Raw genomic sequence first — 19,449 nt, forward strand, 5'->3', positions numbered from 1 at the left:
GCCACAAATTTCCCCAGCTGTGAGCCTTCCAACCTTCTAAGTATTCCTTTATATGTGGTTCAGAGTTCTGGGACCATCCCCTGAGCCTTCTTGGTCAAGTATTCTGTGTTGTTGTTGGTGGAGCTCTCTGCTACAAGTCCACCTGATCCGCCATCTTGTTTGTTCTCAAGACCATCGCTCTTGAGGTGGAGCCCAGTGATACCATCGAGAATATCAAAGCCAAAATCCAAGAAAAGGAGGGTATCCCCCCTGACCAGCAGCGTCTGATTTTTGTTGGTAAACAGCTGGAGGATGGCCGCACTCTCTCAGACTACAACATGCAGAAAGAGCCCACCCTGAGCCTGGTGCTGCGTCGGTGTGCTGGCATCATCGAGCCTTCCCTGCGCCAGCTCGACCAGAAGTACAACTGTGACAAGACTATCTGCTGCAAGTGTTATGCTCACCTCCACCCCCATGCTGTGAACTGCTGCAAGAAGTAGTGTGGCCACACCAACAACCTGTGCCCCAAGAAGGTCAAATAACGACCCCTCTCTGCTGACTCCCCTGCCTCCCGCTAGTGGGGTTCTTCTGAGCCCCATGGACATGGGCCCTCAATAAAGTTTCACTTTCATTGAAAAAAACACACAAAACTCCCTAGAAGCAAGGATGGCAAGACTTAGATTTCGTCTCTTGTAGTTTGGACATGTTATCAGGGGGTACTAGTCCAAAAAGGACATCATACTTGGTAGAGGGTCAGCAAAAAAGAGGAATGTCCTCAATGAGATGGATTGATGCAGTAGCTGCATAAATGGGCTGAAACATACCTACTCTTGCGAGAATGGCAAAGGACTGAGCAGGTTTTCATTCTGCTGTAAATGGTCTCACCATGAATCAGAACCTACTTGTTGTTAAATGCCATTGACTTGGTTCTGACTCATAACGAGCCTATACAGAGTTTTCAAAGCCAACCTTCAGTCCAGTGTAGATCCTAGAGCACCACACCAGGCTTCTCTACTTGATCAAGCTCACTGGATTAGGCTCTAAAATACTTTGATTTTCTAGAAGTCTGCAACACCATCTTCAAAGAATGGAGATTTGTTATTTCTGGGTATATAAAAATATTGGACTCCTGATTTCAAATGAATTATCCTAGCTAAAAGAAAGAAAAATGAAGATGCATATGGCACTTAGAAGAAGCTAGACACAGTTTTGCTCTTTCAGAACATTTTAAGATTCTAAATCTACTTGGGAGAAAACACGCTATGCAGCATATTGCATAATAGCCCAAGGAAATAGGCATTAATATACCCATTTTACAGATTTGGAAACTGAAGCTACATAAAGTTGAAGAACTTACTCAAGTACACCAAGATGAAAAAAAACAAAACCTTGACACTTGAGCCCAGACTTGACATGTGTGGGCTGATTCTATCACTTTCAAGTATGGCTACTTTTAAAGCAGCAACATTCATCTGCATCTGCACATATAAAATATGGTATTTAAAATGTCTGGCAAATACGCAGTAGGGAATTTATAAATTCAGATGTGGGGTGAATGCAAAACATTGCAGAGAATTACCATATATTCTTATGCATAGCTGTGTACAGATATAATTTCAAGGCTGAATACACATACACACTGCAAAAAGGAATTATTGGACCACATGGGGGGGGATGGAATCAGATCTCTTCCAAGTCTATAATTTTCGAAATGGTAAGGCAACTCCATTTATTCAATGGAGTTTTACAGAATTTTCCTAAATGACTGAATAGTATATTTTCTCCAGTGGAGATCTGGAATCTGAGGGCAGATGACTCTCACTTGCTGAAGTCTGGAGGAGAAGAACCTTTGAGAGTAACTTAAAACATTTGTTGGCCCTAAGAATATACCTACGAGAAATGAAAACATAAGTCCACAAAGAAATCTGTACATGAATGTTAATAGCAGTATTATTCACAATAGTCCAAAGGTGGACACAACTGAAATGTCTTCCCAATGGACGCCTGTGTAAACAAAATGTGTTCTACCCATACAATAGAATGTTATTCCATTGTATAAAAGAAATGATGTTCTCATAGATCAATAACATGGATGAACCTTGAACACATCACATGGAGGGAAAGGAGCCAGATTTGGAGACTACATATTATGTGGCTCTACTCATATGAAAAGGAGCTCTGGTTGTGTAGTGGTTGCAAATCGGGCTGCTAACCTCAGGGTCAGCAGTTCGAAACTACTAGCTGTTCCATGGTAGGAAGATGAGGCTTTCTGCTCCCATAAAGATTTACAACCTCGGAAACCCTGTACAGGGTCGCTATGAGTCAGAACCAACTCCACGGCACATAACAACTCTTATGAAAGGACCTGAACAGGACAATCTATGAAGGTACACAGTAGATTAGTGGTTGCCTAGGATTTGGTGGGACAGGGGGTACTAAAGGACAGGGAAATGGCTAAGGTATATAGGGTTTCTTTTGGGGGGTGATGAAAAGGTTCTGAAATTATAGTGATACCTGTACATATCTGTGAATATATTTTAAAATGTTGAATTGTACACTTTGAATGGTGAACTCTACACTATGTGAACTTTACCTCAATAAAGCCGATGAATAACTTGCTACATGGAGGGAATTGCAATCTTTGAGAGGAAACAATGTGTGGGATTTGTTGGAAAAAAATCTGATGATTTGCTCTGTAAACCTTCACTCATTTCACAATAAAAAGTTTCCAAACATGAACAATGGAATAGCACAGCTACATTTAAAATCACTCTCCCAAGCACTGACATTGAGCTTCCTGTTAAGTAAACAGCATTCTAAGACATGGGTCCTCATTATGATAAATAGTTTATATTGGAAACGAATTTCCCTAAGATCTAATGAAATAGATCCAAGGAGCTTAGTAGTGCAATGGTTAAGCACACAGTTTCTAACAAAAAGTTCAGCAGTTCTAACCCATCCAGAGATTCTCTGGGAAGAAGACCGGTGATCTGTTCCCAAAAAGATTACAGCTTAGAAAACCCAATGGGGCAGTTCTAATTTGTCACATGGAATCACTGAACCAAAATTAATTCACTGGCACCACACAATATCAACAAATAAAATAGCTCCAACCTGCCATGCTTTCATGCAACTGTTCCTTTGGGGGGCGGGTGGGGGAACGGTGATCTAACTCTGGCATAACTTTGGTATGGATTACATCTCAATGTAAAGAAAACAAAAGTCCTCACCACTGGACCAATAAACAACATTCTTATCAACAGAGAAAACATTGAAGTTGTCAAGGACTTCATTCTTCTTGGATGAACTATCAACACGCATGGAAGCAGCAGTCAAGAAATCAAACGATGTATTGCATTAGGCAAATCTACTGCATAAGACCTTTTTAAAGTGTTGAAGAGCAAAGATGTCAGCTTGAAGACTATGGTGCGTCTAACCCAAGCCATGGTATTTTCCATAACCTCATATGTATGTGAAAGCTGGACAGTGAATAAGAAAGACTGTAGAAGAATTGATGCTTTTGAGTTATGATGTTAGAGGAGAATATTAAAAGTGCCATGGACTGCTAAAAGAACAAACAGATCTTTGTTGGTAGAAGTGCAGCCAGAGTGCTCCTTGGAGGCCAGGATGGCCAAACTTCATCTCTCATACTTCAGACATATTGTCAGGAGGGAGCAGTCACTGGAGAAGGATATCATGTTTGGTAAGGTGGAGGGTCAGAGAAAAAGAGGAAGACCCCCAGTGAGATGGATTGGCAAAATAGCAGCATGAGTGGGCTCAAGTGTGGCAACAGTAGTGGGGTTGGCCCAGGATCGGGCAGTTTTTCGTTCTGTTGTGCATAAGGTCGCTATGAGTTGGTACTGAATTGATGGCACCGAACAACAATAACCCTGGCAAAGATATCAAGTTGAGGACTAAGGTGTACCTGACTCAAGCCATAGTATTGTGAATTGCCTCATACGCATGCCTCATAGTGACCTTATGCACAACAGAATGAAACACTTTTGGGTCCTGGGCCAACCTCACAATTGTTGCTATGTTTGAACCCATTGCTGCTGCCACTGTGCCAATCCATCTCCTTGGGGGTCTTCTCTTTGTCACCAACTCTACACTTTACCAAGCATGATATCCTTCTCCAGGGACTGGTCTCTCCTGATAATATGTCAGAACTGTAAGAGACGAAGTCTGGCCATCCTGGCTTCCAAGGAGCATCTGGCTGTACTTCTTCCATTACAGATCTGTTTGTTCTTTTTGCGGTCCTTGGTACTTTCAATATTCTCCTCCAACACCAGAACTCAAATGCATCAATTCTTTTAGTCTTCCTTATTCACTGTCCAGCTTTCACATACATATGAGGTTATTGAAAATACCACGGCTTGGGTCAGGTGTACCTTAGTCCTCAAGCTGACATCTTTGCTTTTCAATACTTTAAAGAGGTCTTGTTTAGCAGATTTACGTAATGCAATACATCATATGATTTCTTGATTGCTCCTTCCATGAGTGTTGATGGTTGATCTAAGCAAAATGAAGTCCTTGACAATTTCAATCTTTTCTCCATTTATATGGATGTTGTTTATTGGTCCAGTGGTGAGGATTTTTGTTTTCTTTACATTGAGATGCAACTAAAACTGAAGGCTGTGGTGTTTGATCTTCATCAATAAGTATTTTGAACCCTCTTTGCTTTCTGCAAGCAAGGTTGTATCATCTGCATATTGCAGGTTGTTAATGAACCTTCCTGCAATCCTGAAGTCACTTAAAAAAAAAAAAAGTTTTTATATAATCCAGCTTCCTGGATTATTTGTTCAGCATACATATGGAATAAGCTTGGTGAAAGAATACAACCCTGCTTTACACCTTTCCTAGTTTTAAACCACTCAGTGTTCCCTTGTTCTGTTCCCATGAGCACAATTAAGTGTTTTGGAATACCCACTGTCCACAATGTTATCCATAGTTTGCTAACTATTATTCCCTAAAACCATGGACTGGGATCTTAACCCCTGTATCTGCAAATAGGAAGTCTGGTTGATCAGTCGTCAAGGAATTCGGCTGCCAACTGCAAGGTTGGTGGTTTTGAACCCAACAGCTGCTTGGTGGGAGAAAGAAGTGGCATCCTTCTTTCATAAAAATATATGGCCTTGGAAACTCCATGGGGGCAGTTCTATTCTCTGCCATGGATTGGAATCTACTCAACAGCAGTGGGCTTTGGGACCTGTAAATCTGACCCTTTATGGAAACAGGTGTTTTGTTTTATTAATGAGGCCATGGCCTTGCAGTTGTTGTTGGATACCATAGAGTTGATCCTGACTCTTAGCAACCCTGTGTACAATAGAATGAAACACTGAGCCATTCTCACAACTGTTGTTATGTTAGAACCCACTGTTGCTGCCACCATGTTAATCCACCTCATTGGGGATCTTACTCTTTTTGATGACCCTCTACTTTCCCAAGAATGATGTCCTTCTCCAGCGACTGGTCCCTCTTGAAAACATGTTCATTTGTAAACAGATTAAAGTCTCACTATCGTTTCTTTTAAGGAATATCCCGGCTGTACTTCTTCCAACACAGATTTGTTTGTTCTCCTGGCAGTCCTTGGTACTTTAAATATTCTTAGTCAACACCATAATTCAAATGCATCAATCCTTATTCATTGTCTAACTTTCACATGAATAGGGTTGAAAATAACATGGCTTGAGTCAGGCACACCTTAGTCCTCAAAGTGACCTCTTTGCGCTTCAACTTTATTTTGCAGCAAATTCAACTAATGCAATACATCTTTTGATTTCTTGACTGCTGTTCCCGTGAGCATTGATTGTGGATCCAAGCAAAATGAAGTCTTTGACTACTTTGATTTTTCCCCCCATTTATCATGATGTTATTTAGTGGTCCGGTTGTGCGGATTTTAATTTTCTTTACATTGAGCTATAACTCAGACTGTATGAAGACTGTGGTCTCTGATCTTCATCAATAAGTCTTTCAAGTCAGTATAGGATAAATCCTAAATCCAATCACCTCTGAGTTGCCAAAATAACCCAGAATAGACACAAAGACACACATATAGGGAAGAAGAAGAAGACAGATGAGAGAGACAGGTATGTTTACAAGCCAGGAATGCCAAGGATTGTTGATGTATTAGAAGCTACAATAGACAAGAAAGGACCTCACCCTAGAATTAGGACTTCCAGTCTCCTGAACTATGAGAAAAAACATAGTTGAAACCTACTCATTGTGGCATTTCTGTTACAACAGTCCTAGACAAGTAAGACACAGATTAAATAAATCTATTTTCAAGATAAGCGAATGCATAAGCTATTCATCAGTTCACTTGTCCTGATAGTCTCTGAGGGTCTTCTGACTCACTCCTGTCAGAACTGGCCATGGTGGACACCTGACACACAACTGGCATCCTGGGACTTGCTCTCACCATCATCCTGAGTACTTCCTGTGCCTCTCTTCCATCCTGGAGCCCAGCTTTCTGTGTTCCACTCCCCCTTTGTTCTAGGTGTATCCCTTCATTTTTGTGGAGTCCATATCATCTTCTGGAGTCTTGATGTGGTGCTGTGGTTTAATGCTCTGGACTGCAAAGTTGGTACAAACTGCAAGGTCAGTGGTTCAAACTCACCAGCCGATCCTTGGAAACCCAGGGTCACTATGGGTCAGAACCAACTATATGGCACTTAACAACAACAACAATATCATATTTGAATAGCTATTTTAGGAAAGGTGTATGAGAGGTACATCTTTTGAAACCTGGAACGTGTGAAAATGTACATACTCATGCATGACTGATCAGTACGTCTCTGCTGTCTTCTCACAGTTGAGAAATCCCAAGCTGCTCTGATTCCTCAGCATGCATGACCTGTGGTTTTTCCAGAGCTGAAAGTTCGCAATGATGAACCTCAGTGCAGGCACTTGGTAGGTCCCTTTGGTCTAGGAGCTCATGCACGGCAGGTCTGGCTGATTCTGCTAATTAGCTCATTGATGGTCCCCACCCCACCCCATGCTTTCTCTCTCCTGATGCTGAACTTTGTGGACTGGTCCTGTTATTGTGTCTTCTTTTCTCTTAGTTTTTCTTTTTACCTTTTTGCTGTATGTTATGGGAGATGTCCTCAACTTTATCTTCTAACACACTTTTTAGTTCATCATTTCTGCTTTCACATGTTTTCAATTTACAAGAGTTCTGATGTTTGTTCCCTGAATTTTTTTTTTTTTTTTTTAACAGAATAGGCTATTTCTTGTTTTAGATTTTCAAAGATCTTTTCTTATCCCTCTGAGAATTCCAATCTTAGTTATTTTGATATTTTCTTTTCTAAACAGAGTCTCTGTCCTCTTCCACTCCTATCCCAAGTTTTAAAATGTTGTTTATTTTCCATTTAATTCTATGAATCATGCTGGAAGAATTTTCTAGATGTCTGACAATGCTTAAGGAGCCCTGGTAGCATAGTAGGTTATGAGTTGGGCTGCTAACCACAAGGTCAGCAGTTCAAATCTACCAACCACTCTAAGGGAGAAAGATGAGACTTTCTACTCCCATAAAGATTTACAGCCTTGGAAACCCTATAGAGGGTCGCTATGAATTGGAACAGACTCAATGGCACACCGTCACCATCACCACCACCACTTAATAAAGCGCTCTGGTAGCGTAGTGGTTACGAATCGGGCTGCGAACCTTAAGGTTGGCGGTTCGAAACTACCAGTCGCTCCGCGGGAGAAAGATGAGGCTTTCTACTCCCGTAAAGATTTACACCCTTGGAAACCCTGTACAGGGTCGCTATGGGTCGGAACCGACTCGACGGCACTTAACAACAACAACAACAACCAACCTACTTGGAAGTGTGTAACAAATGAGAGATACTTGTTGGCCATGAGTGATACTCAGAGGTGAAGTGAAAAACCTCTCATGCCAAAATTCCTTTCCTCTTCGCTCAACCATGTTCCCATCAACACCGTTCTGGGTTCTTCCCTGAAGGGTGAAGGTCTGAGATCATTCTCTGAGCAGGGTTGAGATTGTTGTTAAGTGCCATTGTGTCAGTTTCGATACATAGCAATCCTGTATTGGGTTTCCCAGGAGCAGCTGTTGGGTTTGAACCATCGACCTTGCTGTTAGCAGTCTGGTGTTTATCCTACAGAACTACCCCAGGATTCCAGGGTTGAGATGGGAATGTGTTATTTCAGCATCGAGTATACATATGTTTAGTTAATCTTGCTGCTTTCAGTACAGTCTCCCTGTTCAAGTATGTGTACCATCTTTCAGCCCAGACATTTAAATTTTAACCTCTTCTTCATGCCAGCTTTCTTTCTTTTAAAAACTTTTTGTTGTGAATTGAGTGAAGGTTTACAGACAAGATCATCAGTTTTCATAGAGTTTATTTCATCTCAGTGATGCAATTCCCTCTGTGCAACAACAGTTATTGTGCTTCCTCCCTGCTTGGTGTTTGGTTTCTGAGGCTGTAAATCTTTATGGGATCTGAAAGCCTCATCTTTCTGATAGATTGAATTACTGACCTTTCGGATATCAGCCCACTCTGTAATCTAGTATGTTACCAGGGTTTCTATGTATTAGTTACCCATGAACAAATACCCTCTTTCAGACTCATGTATTTATAGGATATGGAAATATATATCTATCCCACTCTTCCTCCCATATCCATTCAGCCTGTGTCTCTGTCCATGTATCTATACACAGAACACTGATGTCCTCCACTAGTTCTTTACCCCCACTTTCGTGGGTACCAAAACCTCCTGCCATCGAGTTGATTCGGACTCACTGCAACCTGACAGGGGGTTTCCGAGACTCAATTTCTCTGCTTCAGCCAGCCTCATTTTTGCCCATGGAGTGACTGGTGGGTTTGAACCTTTGGCCTTTTAGTTAGCAGACACGTGCTGCCAATTCCTGAGTCATTTGGGGGTTCTTTGTTGTTGTTATTATTAAGTGCCATCAAGTTGGTTCCAACTCATGGCGACCCCGTATAGGGCTTCCAACAAGCAGCTGGTTGAGTTTGAATCACCAGATTTGCAGTTCAAACTGACCTTGAGGTCCAGCGTTCACCCTATAATGCCATACCAGGAATCCTGGTGGTACAATGATGCAATGCTACACTGTTAATCAACAGGTCGAAGGTCTGAAAGATGTGACGGTTTGCTTTTGTAAAGACCATTACTTTGGAGACCCACTGGAGTACTTCTACTCTGTTCTGTAGGGTTGTAGGTGTTAAAATCAACTCGACAATAGGTTTCGTTTGTTTGTTTGTTTTAGTGCTGATTGGTTCAGTGCTCCCCGCCACCACCCCCCGCCCCAAAATCTTACAATTCAATTTTTCATCTCCAAAGTCACTTGCCAACCCCCTCCCCATGGTCTTTTCAGATCACCAAATGTTTTGCTAGAGTCCTTTTTTCCTTTTCCTTAATCTTACAAATGTACCATGGCTTCACTGTCATGTTAGCTGGGTTTTGTTGTTATTGTTACATGCTGTGGAATCAGTTCAGACTCATAGTGACTCTGTATAGGGTTTCCAAGGAGTGGCTGTGGAGTTAGCAGTCCATTGCTTATTCTACAGCAGGGTTTTGTTGTTAAGTGCTGCCGAATTGGTTCCAACTCATAGCGTCCCTGTGTAGGGTTTGTGAGGAGCGGCTGGTGAGTTTGAACTGCCAACCTTGTAGTTCAAACCAACCTTGTGGTCCAATGCTATATCCTACAGGGGTTTTAGATGGGAGCAAATGCAGATGTGCATGCTTGTATGTGGTGTTCATCTATCACCTTTTCCTAGTCTAGGACCTAGACGCCCTCATCTCTTCCAAGTCTTCTAAGATTGTACAGGACAGGACCAGCCAGGCATGTGTAAGACCATGGTTGGTGAGAGGCTTTCATAATGATCTCTTGCTGGCTCCTCTGCTGTAGACAGAACCCTGCTCTGCACAGGAAGTGGAGAAGGGACACTCTTGAGAAGGCAATGGAGGTGGTAGGTCTTGCATCCAAAGCCCAGAGCCAGCACTGAACCATGCCAAGAAGAAGTACTTCCCTGAATTGCCCAGAAGTCATTCTGAAGTAAGAGAGGAAGAGAGTAGGATCCCTCCCATTCAGGACTCCTTAGGAGCCCATTGCCTGGAACCTTGTAGTCTAGGAAGGACAGCATGACCCAGTCTCCTGGGACACTACAGTGGAGAAGCAAATAACAACCCCCGGTCATGTCTCTAAATTGTGGGGTGTCAAGGGGACAAGTGGTAGGAGTGCTTATCTCAGACACAGAGGGTAAGTTGTCTGTCCAAAAACATAAATCGAGTGCCACTGAGCTGGTTCTGATTCACAGTGACAACATAGGACATAGTAGGGCTGTCCCATAGGGTTTCCAAAGCTGTTATTTACAAAAGCAGGCTGCTACATCTTTGTTCTGTTGAGCATTCAAATAGCTAACTTATTTAGAAGCTGACTGCTTAACCAAAGTGCCACCCAGGGCCCCTTAAGCTACCTGTCCCCACTGCCTTCGAGTCAATTCTGACTCATAGTGAACCCGTATAAGGTTTCTGAGGCAGTAAATCATTATGGGAGCAGAAAACATCATCTTTCTCCAGAGAAGCAGCTGGTGGATTTGAACTACTGACCTAGTGGTTAGCAGTCCAGTGCTTATCTCACAGTGCCACCAGGGCAAAGTTATGTGTAAGGAGCGTCAAAGCAATGATACGTTGTTATGCTCTTTGTTATCCACATGCACTGCCATTTCTTTAGACTGTCAATGATGAAAACGCTTTTCCCACTGCTGTGGAAGGTCCTGCTCCACCCTTGCCCCAGGATGCCACTGGCCTGAGGCATCCACTCAGCAGAGCGGTTACCTGTGAATGATGTGGTATCGCTGCAGGTACTCCAAGGCCAGGGCCAGCTCACAGATGTAGAGCTTCACAGCCCCCTCCGTGAAGTGAACATTCTGCTGGAGGTGGTAACGAAGGTCTCCACCCAGTAGGAGGTCTACCACCATGAACATGTCCTCCTCATCCTGGAAGGAGTACCTAGGGACACAGAGGAACAGCGAGTTAGGGACAGAGGCATTTCCAGCATCTTCGAGATGCATGTCTCTGTTTTACAGAAGGACAAGGTCAGGCTCAGAGACAGGCACTGATGTTGCCTAAATCCATCTGAGCATCCATTCCCAGGCATTGGCAGACGAATGGCAGGTCAACCACTTTTGAACTCCACCCACCATGTTACATCAATTGCTTCAGCAGGTTCTTTATTTAGGCACCTGGGTTTGTAGTAATTAGTACTGAGAGATGTATCCTCTTCCCTAACCATACAGTCCCAGTAAAAACACATCACTTCTCCCCCACAAGGAGCTCCTGTCTACAACTTTTGAACACAGTGACTTTCAATCCTGGGTCTTCAGAGAACAAGCAGTTTCTACTTCCTGCCTCTCAGAATCCAGTTGTAGGTCAAGACACATGAAGGGTCCTAGAAAGAAAAACCCAGGTGCTTTGGGCAATAGTCCTGATAGAGCTTCCAGTGACAGCCAACACCAGCAGGTTGTCACATGGGTGACCTCCTAGGACAGTTGGATGTCCCACTGCAGACCCCACCAACATCAGGTGGAACAGAAGAACTACTCAGCTGAGCCCAGTCAGCCCACAGAATCAGGAGAGGTCATAATATAACAGTTGATTTTTTCAACCACTTTTTTCAAACAAACAAAAGTTGTTTTGTTTCTTTTTTCTTAAGTTTTTATTGTGAATTGAATGATAGTTTACATGGGGGAACATCAGTTTTACAGTCATCATTTCATTGCAATGATTACAATCTCCTCTGTGCATCATCATCTGTTTCATCAAACACTGTTGTAATTGCTTCTATTCCCTCTGTTTTTTTTTTTGTTTTTTTTTTTTTCGGGGAGGGGGTTGTACACCCAAACATTCAGGAATCATTTAAACAACCTAAGGACACATTCTCCCAGCCTGCCTCCTGGCCACCAGCACCTGGCTGCCAACACACAGCCTTTCTCTTTCCATGAATCTAGAGTCCTCAGCTGCTCCCTCTCTCCATGTCCTCATCTCTGCCTCCATCTCTGGTGTCACTGCTTCTCTGGATAGGATCCCACATTCCGCTCATGCTCTTCTCCCTTGGTGGTCCTAGGATTCTCTGTTCCTGGACTGTAAGATTAACTATTCCCCTCTTTTTGTTATAAAACTTCTACCTTTACAATTGTGACAACTGCAATTAGTCATGATAACAATTACTTACTATTGAATCATAAAATATCTTATCCCCATCTCTTTTCACCAGACCTGTCTAGATAAGATGAAAACTATTCAGTGAGGATTCTGAAACTAACCTCCTTCTTGAAAACTTGTAAGCCAGTCACTTCATGCATTTATAGCCCCTCCCATTTTAGGTAGTCAATGTCTAAGTTGCCCGTCACAATCTACCCTGTATATAGATGGGATAGGATTGATCTTGGATGTGAAGACTCCTTCCCTCTCAGATGGTATTTTGAGCTACTACATCCATAAGTATTGGTCAAGTTCATCAAATTGTAGCAATTTACACTTGTTCCCTGCTTTGTTTTCTTTTAACAAGAGAAAACTGACATAGTCCTGAATTCATTTTTTAAAATACATTTAGGTCTCCTAAGGATTAAAACTGAGAAGCCAACATACAGAATCTCACACTGTTGTTAAATAATTACAACACTGGTTACCTAAAATGGGGGCGGGGCTAAAGAGGCATGAAGTGGCTGGCTTACAAGTTTTCAAGAGGGAGTTTAGTAGGGGAGGGTAGAATCCCCAGTGAATAGTTATCATCTTGTCTAGATTGGTCTGGTGAAAGGAGATGGGAATAAGATTCTTATGATTCAACAGTGAGTAATTGTTTTCTTAACTAATTGCAATTGCCACAATGTAAAGGTACAAATTTTGTAACATAAAGGGGGGAGTAGTTAATCTTACAGTCCAGGAACAGAGGACCCTAGGACCATCAAGGGAGAAGAGCATGAGCAGAATGTAGGACCCTATCCAGAGAAGCAGTGACACCAGAGAGGGAGGCAGAGATGTGGACATGTAGAGATAGAGCAGCTGAGGACTCTAGATTCATGGAAAGAGAAAGGCTGTGTGCTGGTGGCCAGGAGGCAGGCTTGGAGAATGTGTTCTTTGGTTGTTTAAATGATTATATATTCCTGAGTGTTTTTGTGGATATTCAAAAAACCCCCTAAAAACAAAACAAAACAAAAAACAGGGAATGGAAACAAATATTGTTGAATGATGATGCATAGAGGAGATTGTAATCATTGCAATGAAATGAAATACCATAGGATGAATGTAAAACTGATATTCTCCCATGTAAAGTATCACACAATTTACAATAAAAACAAAACAAAAAAATAATAATAATACTGAAAGAAAACAAACAAACAAAAAAAACAATTATAGAACAGCATCACAAGATCATAGAATGTTGTCATGTTCCTTATAGAATCATGGACTATGATACTGGAATAGTGAAATACAAAGGTAAAAGAAATATTGCTAAAATATCGTAGCTACCTTTATTAAACAAAATTATACAGATGTGAAGCTATTGTTTCTTGACTTAGTCTCCTTCCAGGTCTATTTACTTCTGAAGGTGGTATTTTCATCTCTCTGATTCTTACCCTGAAGAATTCTTTACTCTTCCAGTTACAACACCACTTCAAAAGGGCTGTTTGGGCATCCTGGAGGGCCTCCAAATCATGTCCTTTTCCAGTGGTCTTTGAGTTTGGGAAACAAAGTGAAGTCTGAAGGGACGAGCTCAGGGCTGTAAGAAGGAGAGCGTAAGGTTTCCCAAAGAAATGCTCACATTACAGCCCTTGCTAATTTTGAAGAATGAGCATTGTTGTGATGTTAAAAAAAACAATAATTTCTCAGCACAAATTTTCTGGCCTTTTTCTCATCAATGCAGTTTTCAATACTTTAAAAACGTCTACCTAATAAGTCTTTGTGGCCATTCTGTGTCCTTCGAGAAAGCTCCATCAAGATGCTCCTTTTGGGATCCCAAAGAAACAGTATCATAACATTCTGAGCTGACTTCTCTACCTTGACCTGAACTGACCCAGCAGATCTCCTTGGGAACTCACAGTTTTGATTGAATCTTTTGTTTGGAGGAACACTAAGAAGATAAAGATAAGTGTATGACTGAGAGAACATGTCTGGAGCCGTCCACAGACCACAGAGACATACTTAAAGATGTTTTGTTTGGAATAAACCCGTGTACGTATGAACTGGAACCTGAGTAACATTATCTGTTGATTTACCCTGGTAAATGGCCAGGAGACTAGTAAATGCATACCTTATCTCTGGTGACACAGAAGAACAGCCATGTGAACCAAGCAGGAGAACTCAGCGTGGCCCTAGGATAGGTCTGTGGACAGAAAGAACGACCCTCTTCCAATAGCCTTATTGGGTGAGACATTGTGACTATCAGCTTGCCAATGAACTCATGATTCAAAAGGTGGAAACAATGGATCTGTTGAGTGAAGTCATTGATATAGAGAGAAGCAGAGAGAGAGGGAGAAGGATGAGAAGAGAGAGAGAAAGGCTGAGAGTTCTACAGAGAGAGGTACGACAGGAGATGCTGGCTCCAGACTTACCAGAAGACAAGCGTCTTGAACTTCATACTAACATGGGCCACAACTTTGGTTTTTGCCCTAAGGAGCTCTGGTAGCGTGGTGGTTACGAATTGGGCTGCTAACCTCAAGGTTGGAAGTTTGAACCTACCAGCGGTTCCGTGGGAGATAGATGAGGCGGTCTGCTCCCGTAAAGATTCACAGCCTCGGAAACCCTGTGTAGGGTCACTGTGAGTCAGAACCGACTCTATGGTACTTAACAACAACAAGTTTTCATTGATACAACAAAGTGGCTGCAACTAAGGGTTCCAACAACAACAATTTTGAGGATGGTGTAGCGCTGGGCAGTGTTTCCTTTTGTACCTGGGATCGCTGTGAATCGGAGTCCACTTGACAATAACCACCTTTCATGGTGTTTCTGTCACTGGAAACTAGATAAGTCACTGGATGCCTCTTTTGACATATTTGAGATTGGAAAGAAGGACTTAGATGTCCGAAAAGCAGCCTCAGGAATCCGATAAAATATGCCCCCTGCAGATGCTCCATCTGTATTCTAGCAGTTGCTGAGCTATTGAAACATCACGTTAATAAGCAGTGGGTTCCGCTCGCTCGACTCACAGCTAAACTGTCAAAGGGTATATCTCATTCAGTATTCCATCAGAACTCTTTGAAGGAACAACATGAATTTTTGGGGTAATGGGAGACTTGTAGATTGAAATGAATTCTAAATAAGAAAACCAAAATGCAAAGAGAGTGTAAAATCCAAGCAAACATTCAGGTCGTGGTTCCTTCTGGCTGCAGAAGGTTGTTCTGCCCTGGACCACGGCCTCTCCAGGTCCAAGGAGACTGGGTGTTATTTCCAGAGAACAGAGAATGGCCTTCCATTTATTTCTCTGTAGTTCTGAGCACGACTCCACAGCTTTTTACCATTGTCCCTTCTGTGTGTCCTCTTGTTCTGGAATTATAATGAGGGTCTCATAATACTGCAGCGCATTGTTATGGAAATGATGGAGAGCACACTTCCTCACAGTGATGAGCGCCACAGAAAGATCTGGATAATTGGCTCTCCTTGCAAGGTCAAAGGAGGTCCTGAAGCTGGGAACGTTGAATGCCTGGCCAGGACACTAATAGACCAGAAATGTTGAGCCCAATGTATTGTCCTTTCCCCCCTTACTGCCTTTTATTCTTGATAGAATTTTATTAAATTTCTACCACATTCCAAAAAGGAATAAAAATGACTTCTGAAGTGCATACAACCTGATGAAATTAAAACTATGTAACCCAAAGATCAGGTCAAAGAATTAAAAAAGGAACCAAATAAAACAAGATAGAGTTCTGGTGGATCAAATGGTTAAAAGGTCAGCGGTTTGAACCCACCCAGAAGCTCCTTGGCAATCTGCTTCCATAAAGATGACAGTCAAGAAAACACTATGGGGCAGTTCAACTCTGTCACATGGAGTCCCTATACACCAGAACAAACACAACAGAAGCAGGCAGAAATAGTCCAATTGATGCCCAAAGATCCTATAGGCTTGTCTGGAATGGGCGATTTGTCTCTAACAGAAACCAGAGGAAGGAGAGAAACATGATCATTCAGTGTTGGTGATGAGACAAGTCTGCCTATGGCAGTTAATAAAACCAGAGGAAATGGCTCCAGCTGGATTCTTAAAATGATAACATTCAATAATGTGATGTTGTTGTTATATACCGTGGAGTTGGTTCCGACTCATAGCGACCTGTACAGGGTTTTTGAGACTGTAAATCTTCACGGGAGCAGAAAGCTTCATCTTTCTCCCACGGAACAGCTGCTAGTTCTGAACTGCTGACCTTGCAGTTTGCAGCCCGATTCATATCCACTATGCTACCAAAGCTCCTTATGTGATGTTGTTGTTGTTGTTAAGTGCCATCGAGTCGGATCCGACCCATAGCGACCCTGTACAGGGTTTCTGAGGCTGTAAATCTTTACGGGAGCAGAACGCCTCATCTTTCTCCCGCGGAGCGGCTGGTAGTTTCGAACTGCTGGCCTTAAGGTTCGCAGCCCGATTCGTAACCACTACGCTACCAGAGCTCCTTATGTGATAGTCAGTATCTAATCAGAACACCCAGTTTAACAGATGTTCCTACAGGCAGACTGAAGGCATGATGACAAAGTCCAACCCTATAAAAGCAATGAGCACTGGACTGCTAACCCAAAAGTCAGTGGTTCAAACCCACCAGCTGCTCCTTGGAAATCCTACATAGGGTCACCGTGAGTCAAAACTGACTCAACGGTGTTTAACAACAACAGCAACATGGCACAAAAGCTACATGGTCTGAGGGTCATGGTGATGGATAAGTTTTATTAGTCCAAGGATAGGTTCAGAGGAAAGTCCTGAATGAAAAGTTCTCCCAGGATGACTTCATAAATACGAGCTTATGCATACATCAACAAAACTTTAGTAAGCGTCTCAATGGAAGCACCCAATCCTTCCATGTGGGTGACCAGGGTTCAATTCTTGGCCAATGCAAGTCACGCATAACCACCACCTGTCTGTTGGAAGCTGGTGGGTTACTAGCTGCTGAATGGGTTTTAGTGGAACTTCTAGATTGGTAGACTAGGAAGAAAGGCCTGGGGAACTATTTCTTAAAATCAGCCAATGAAAACCTTATGAATCACAACGATTTGATTCACAATTGTTCATTAGAATGCTGCAGGAACTGGGCAGTGTTTCAGTCTGTTGGGCCTAGGGTCACTGTGAGTTGACAGCCAATCACAACAGCAACCATACACCTGGCCTTGTGCTAAATGACAGGAGTTTAATGGGAGGAGACAACACTTGAGTTTTCACTTGAGTTTGGAATAATCACAGTGGGTCTGGATTTGATGTCATGTGACAGCTCCCGAGTGCATTATATTCACTCTGGGTGTTCATTCATGACAATGCTGTTGCTAGGATTGGTGTCACCCAATGTGAGTCTATTATAGAGAACAATACGTGATGAATATAGCTGCACCTTTTTCAAATGTAATATTTCTTAGATGAGATGAATACTGATGACAAAATGGCTTTACCAAAATCTTTCTATATTGAATGTCAACGTTAGTAGTTAACAACATTATCAGTAGCTGAGCAGAAGCCTTTTTAAAAAGTTTCCTCCTTCTTTTCCTTTAATTAAGACCTCATTCTCAAATAAGTTGTTGGTATAAGTTCACAAATGCTACTTATCACCATATTGTAGCTAAAACACCAGAAAAATGACAAAATCCATGATTATAAAAACTCAAGCAGCAAAGTAAATGGCTTTATAGAAACAGTGATTCAGGTAAGTTTGGTTACCAAAAAAACATGTTTTTGTTGTTATAACTAACTACAAGGATATTTTTTATAAAAAATAATGTAATTCTGATGAAACACTGAACAAAAATTAAATAGACTGTGTCTCAGTTCTTTAGTGTTGCTCTAACAGAAATCCCACAAGTCGATGGCTTTAACAACCCAAGTTTTTTCTTTCACAACTTGAGTGATTAGAAGTCCACATTCAGAGTGCCAGCTCTTGGAGAGGCTTTCTCTTTGCTGGCACTGGGTAAAGGCGCCTGGTCCCCTTTTAGCATCTGAAAGTTTAGTATGCCTTGGAGGTCTCAAGACATCTTGGCATCAACCTTCCCCTGGATCTAGGAGCTTCACAATGCAGGTCCAAAGGACATACCTTCCTTCAGTCGTCTGTCTTGCTGTTAGTAAGTACCCCTATCCCTGCTCTGGTCTTTCTCCTTTCATCTCTTGTTAAGATAAAAGATATTGCAGACCACACCCTTGGGCATCTCCCATAAATCAAATCGGGGTGGTGTTGGGATTAAGGGTGGAGTCCTGGTGTGGCGCTGTGGGTTAATGCGGCGGACTGCAAAGTCATTTGAACTGCAAGGTCGGTGGTTCAAGCTCAACAGCTGCTCCTTAGAAATCCTATACAAGATCGCTACGGGTTGGAATGGACTCAACGGCATTAACAACAACAACAACAACAACCCACTCTTGGGAGTCCTGATGTGGTGATGTGGATTAATGAGCTGGACTTCAAGTTCTGTTTGAACCATAAGGTCACCAGCCTCTCCTCAGAAACCCTATACAGGGTCACTATGACTCAAAAGTCATATAAGTCAGAACTTAATAGCAACAATCCCTCCCTTGGGAGTCCTGGTATGGTACTATAGGATAAGCACTGGACTGCTAACTATAATGTTGGTGGTTCAAAGCTACCAGCCGCTCTTCAGAAACCATCCATAGTGTCATTATGAGTCAGAACCAACTCAACAGTGTACAACAACAACAAATCACACCCTTGCCCCTCTTACTGTTTCACTGCATCTAACCATATCATAGGGGATAGTTACCTCTCAACCATCAAACCACTGAGAATCCTGGCCTAATCAAGTTGACACAAAACCTTAACTATCACAGATACTCAGAGTAGTGCCACCCTGTGACAATGCCATCTTAGGTGCCCTGCCCACCCCCCATGCCACATCCCTGAAGTGACATCTTTGTTCATGATGTTCCCAGGTCCTGGGGCTCTCGTCTTGTCCTGAGGAATCCTATTCTTCATCACTTCTCAGTTCAGAGCAGAGCTTCTCAACCTGGGGTGATTTTGACCCCCAGGGGGCATCACCAATGTCTGGAGACAACTTTAAGCTTTTTCTCCATTGCTCACAATGCTGTTTCTTGTAAGAATTTTCATTTTCTTTATGTTCAAGTATAATCCAAATTAAAGGCTGTAGTCTTTGTTCTTTGTCAGCAAGTGCCTCAAGTCATCTTCATGTTTGACATGCAAAATTGTGTCATCTACATGTTGAAGGTTGTTACGAGTCATCCAATCATATTGCCAACCTGTTCTTCATATAGTTCAGCTTCTTGGAATATTT

General features: G+C 42.3%; 1 protein-coding gene across 1 annotated transcript in view; it reads right to left on the reverse strand.

Moving 5' to 3' along the window:
- Positions 1-19,449, reverse strand: part of STK32B (serine/threonine kinase 32B) — a 350,856-nt gene that overhangs the window by 165,068 nt on the left and 166,339 nt on the right. Inside the window, exon 3 of the mRNA XM_006874118.1 lies at positions 10,804-10,977. Within this exon, the coding sequence (XP_006874180.1) occupies positions 10,804-10,977 (174 nt within the window). The remainder of the gene's footprint in view (positions 1-10,803; positions 10,978-19,449) is intronic.

The sequence above is a fragment of the Chrysochloris asiatica genome, unplaced genomic scaffold, assembly GCF_000296735.1.
Source record: "Chrysochloris asiatica unplaced genomic scaffold, ChrAsi1.0 scaffold00262, whole genome shotgun sequence".
In the NCBI taxonomy this organism is placed as follows: domain Eukaryota; kingdom Metazoa; phylum Chordata; class Mammalia; order Afrosoricida; family Chrysochloridae; genus Chrysochloris; species Chrysochloris asiatica.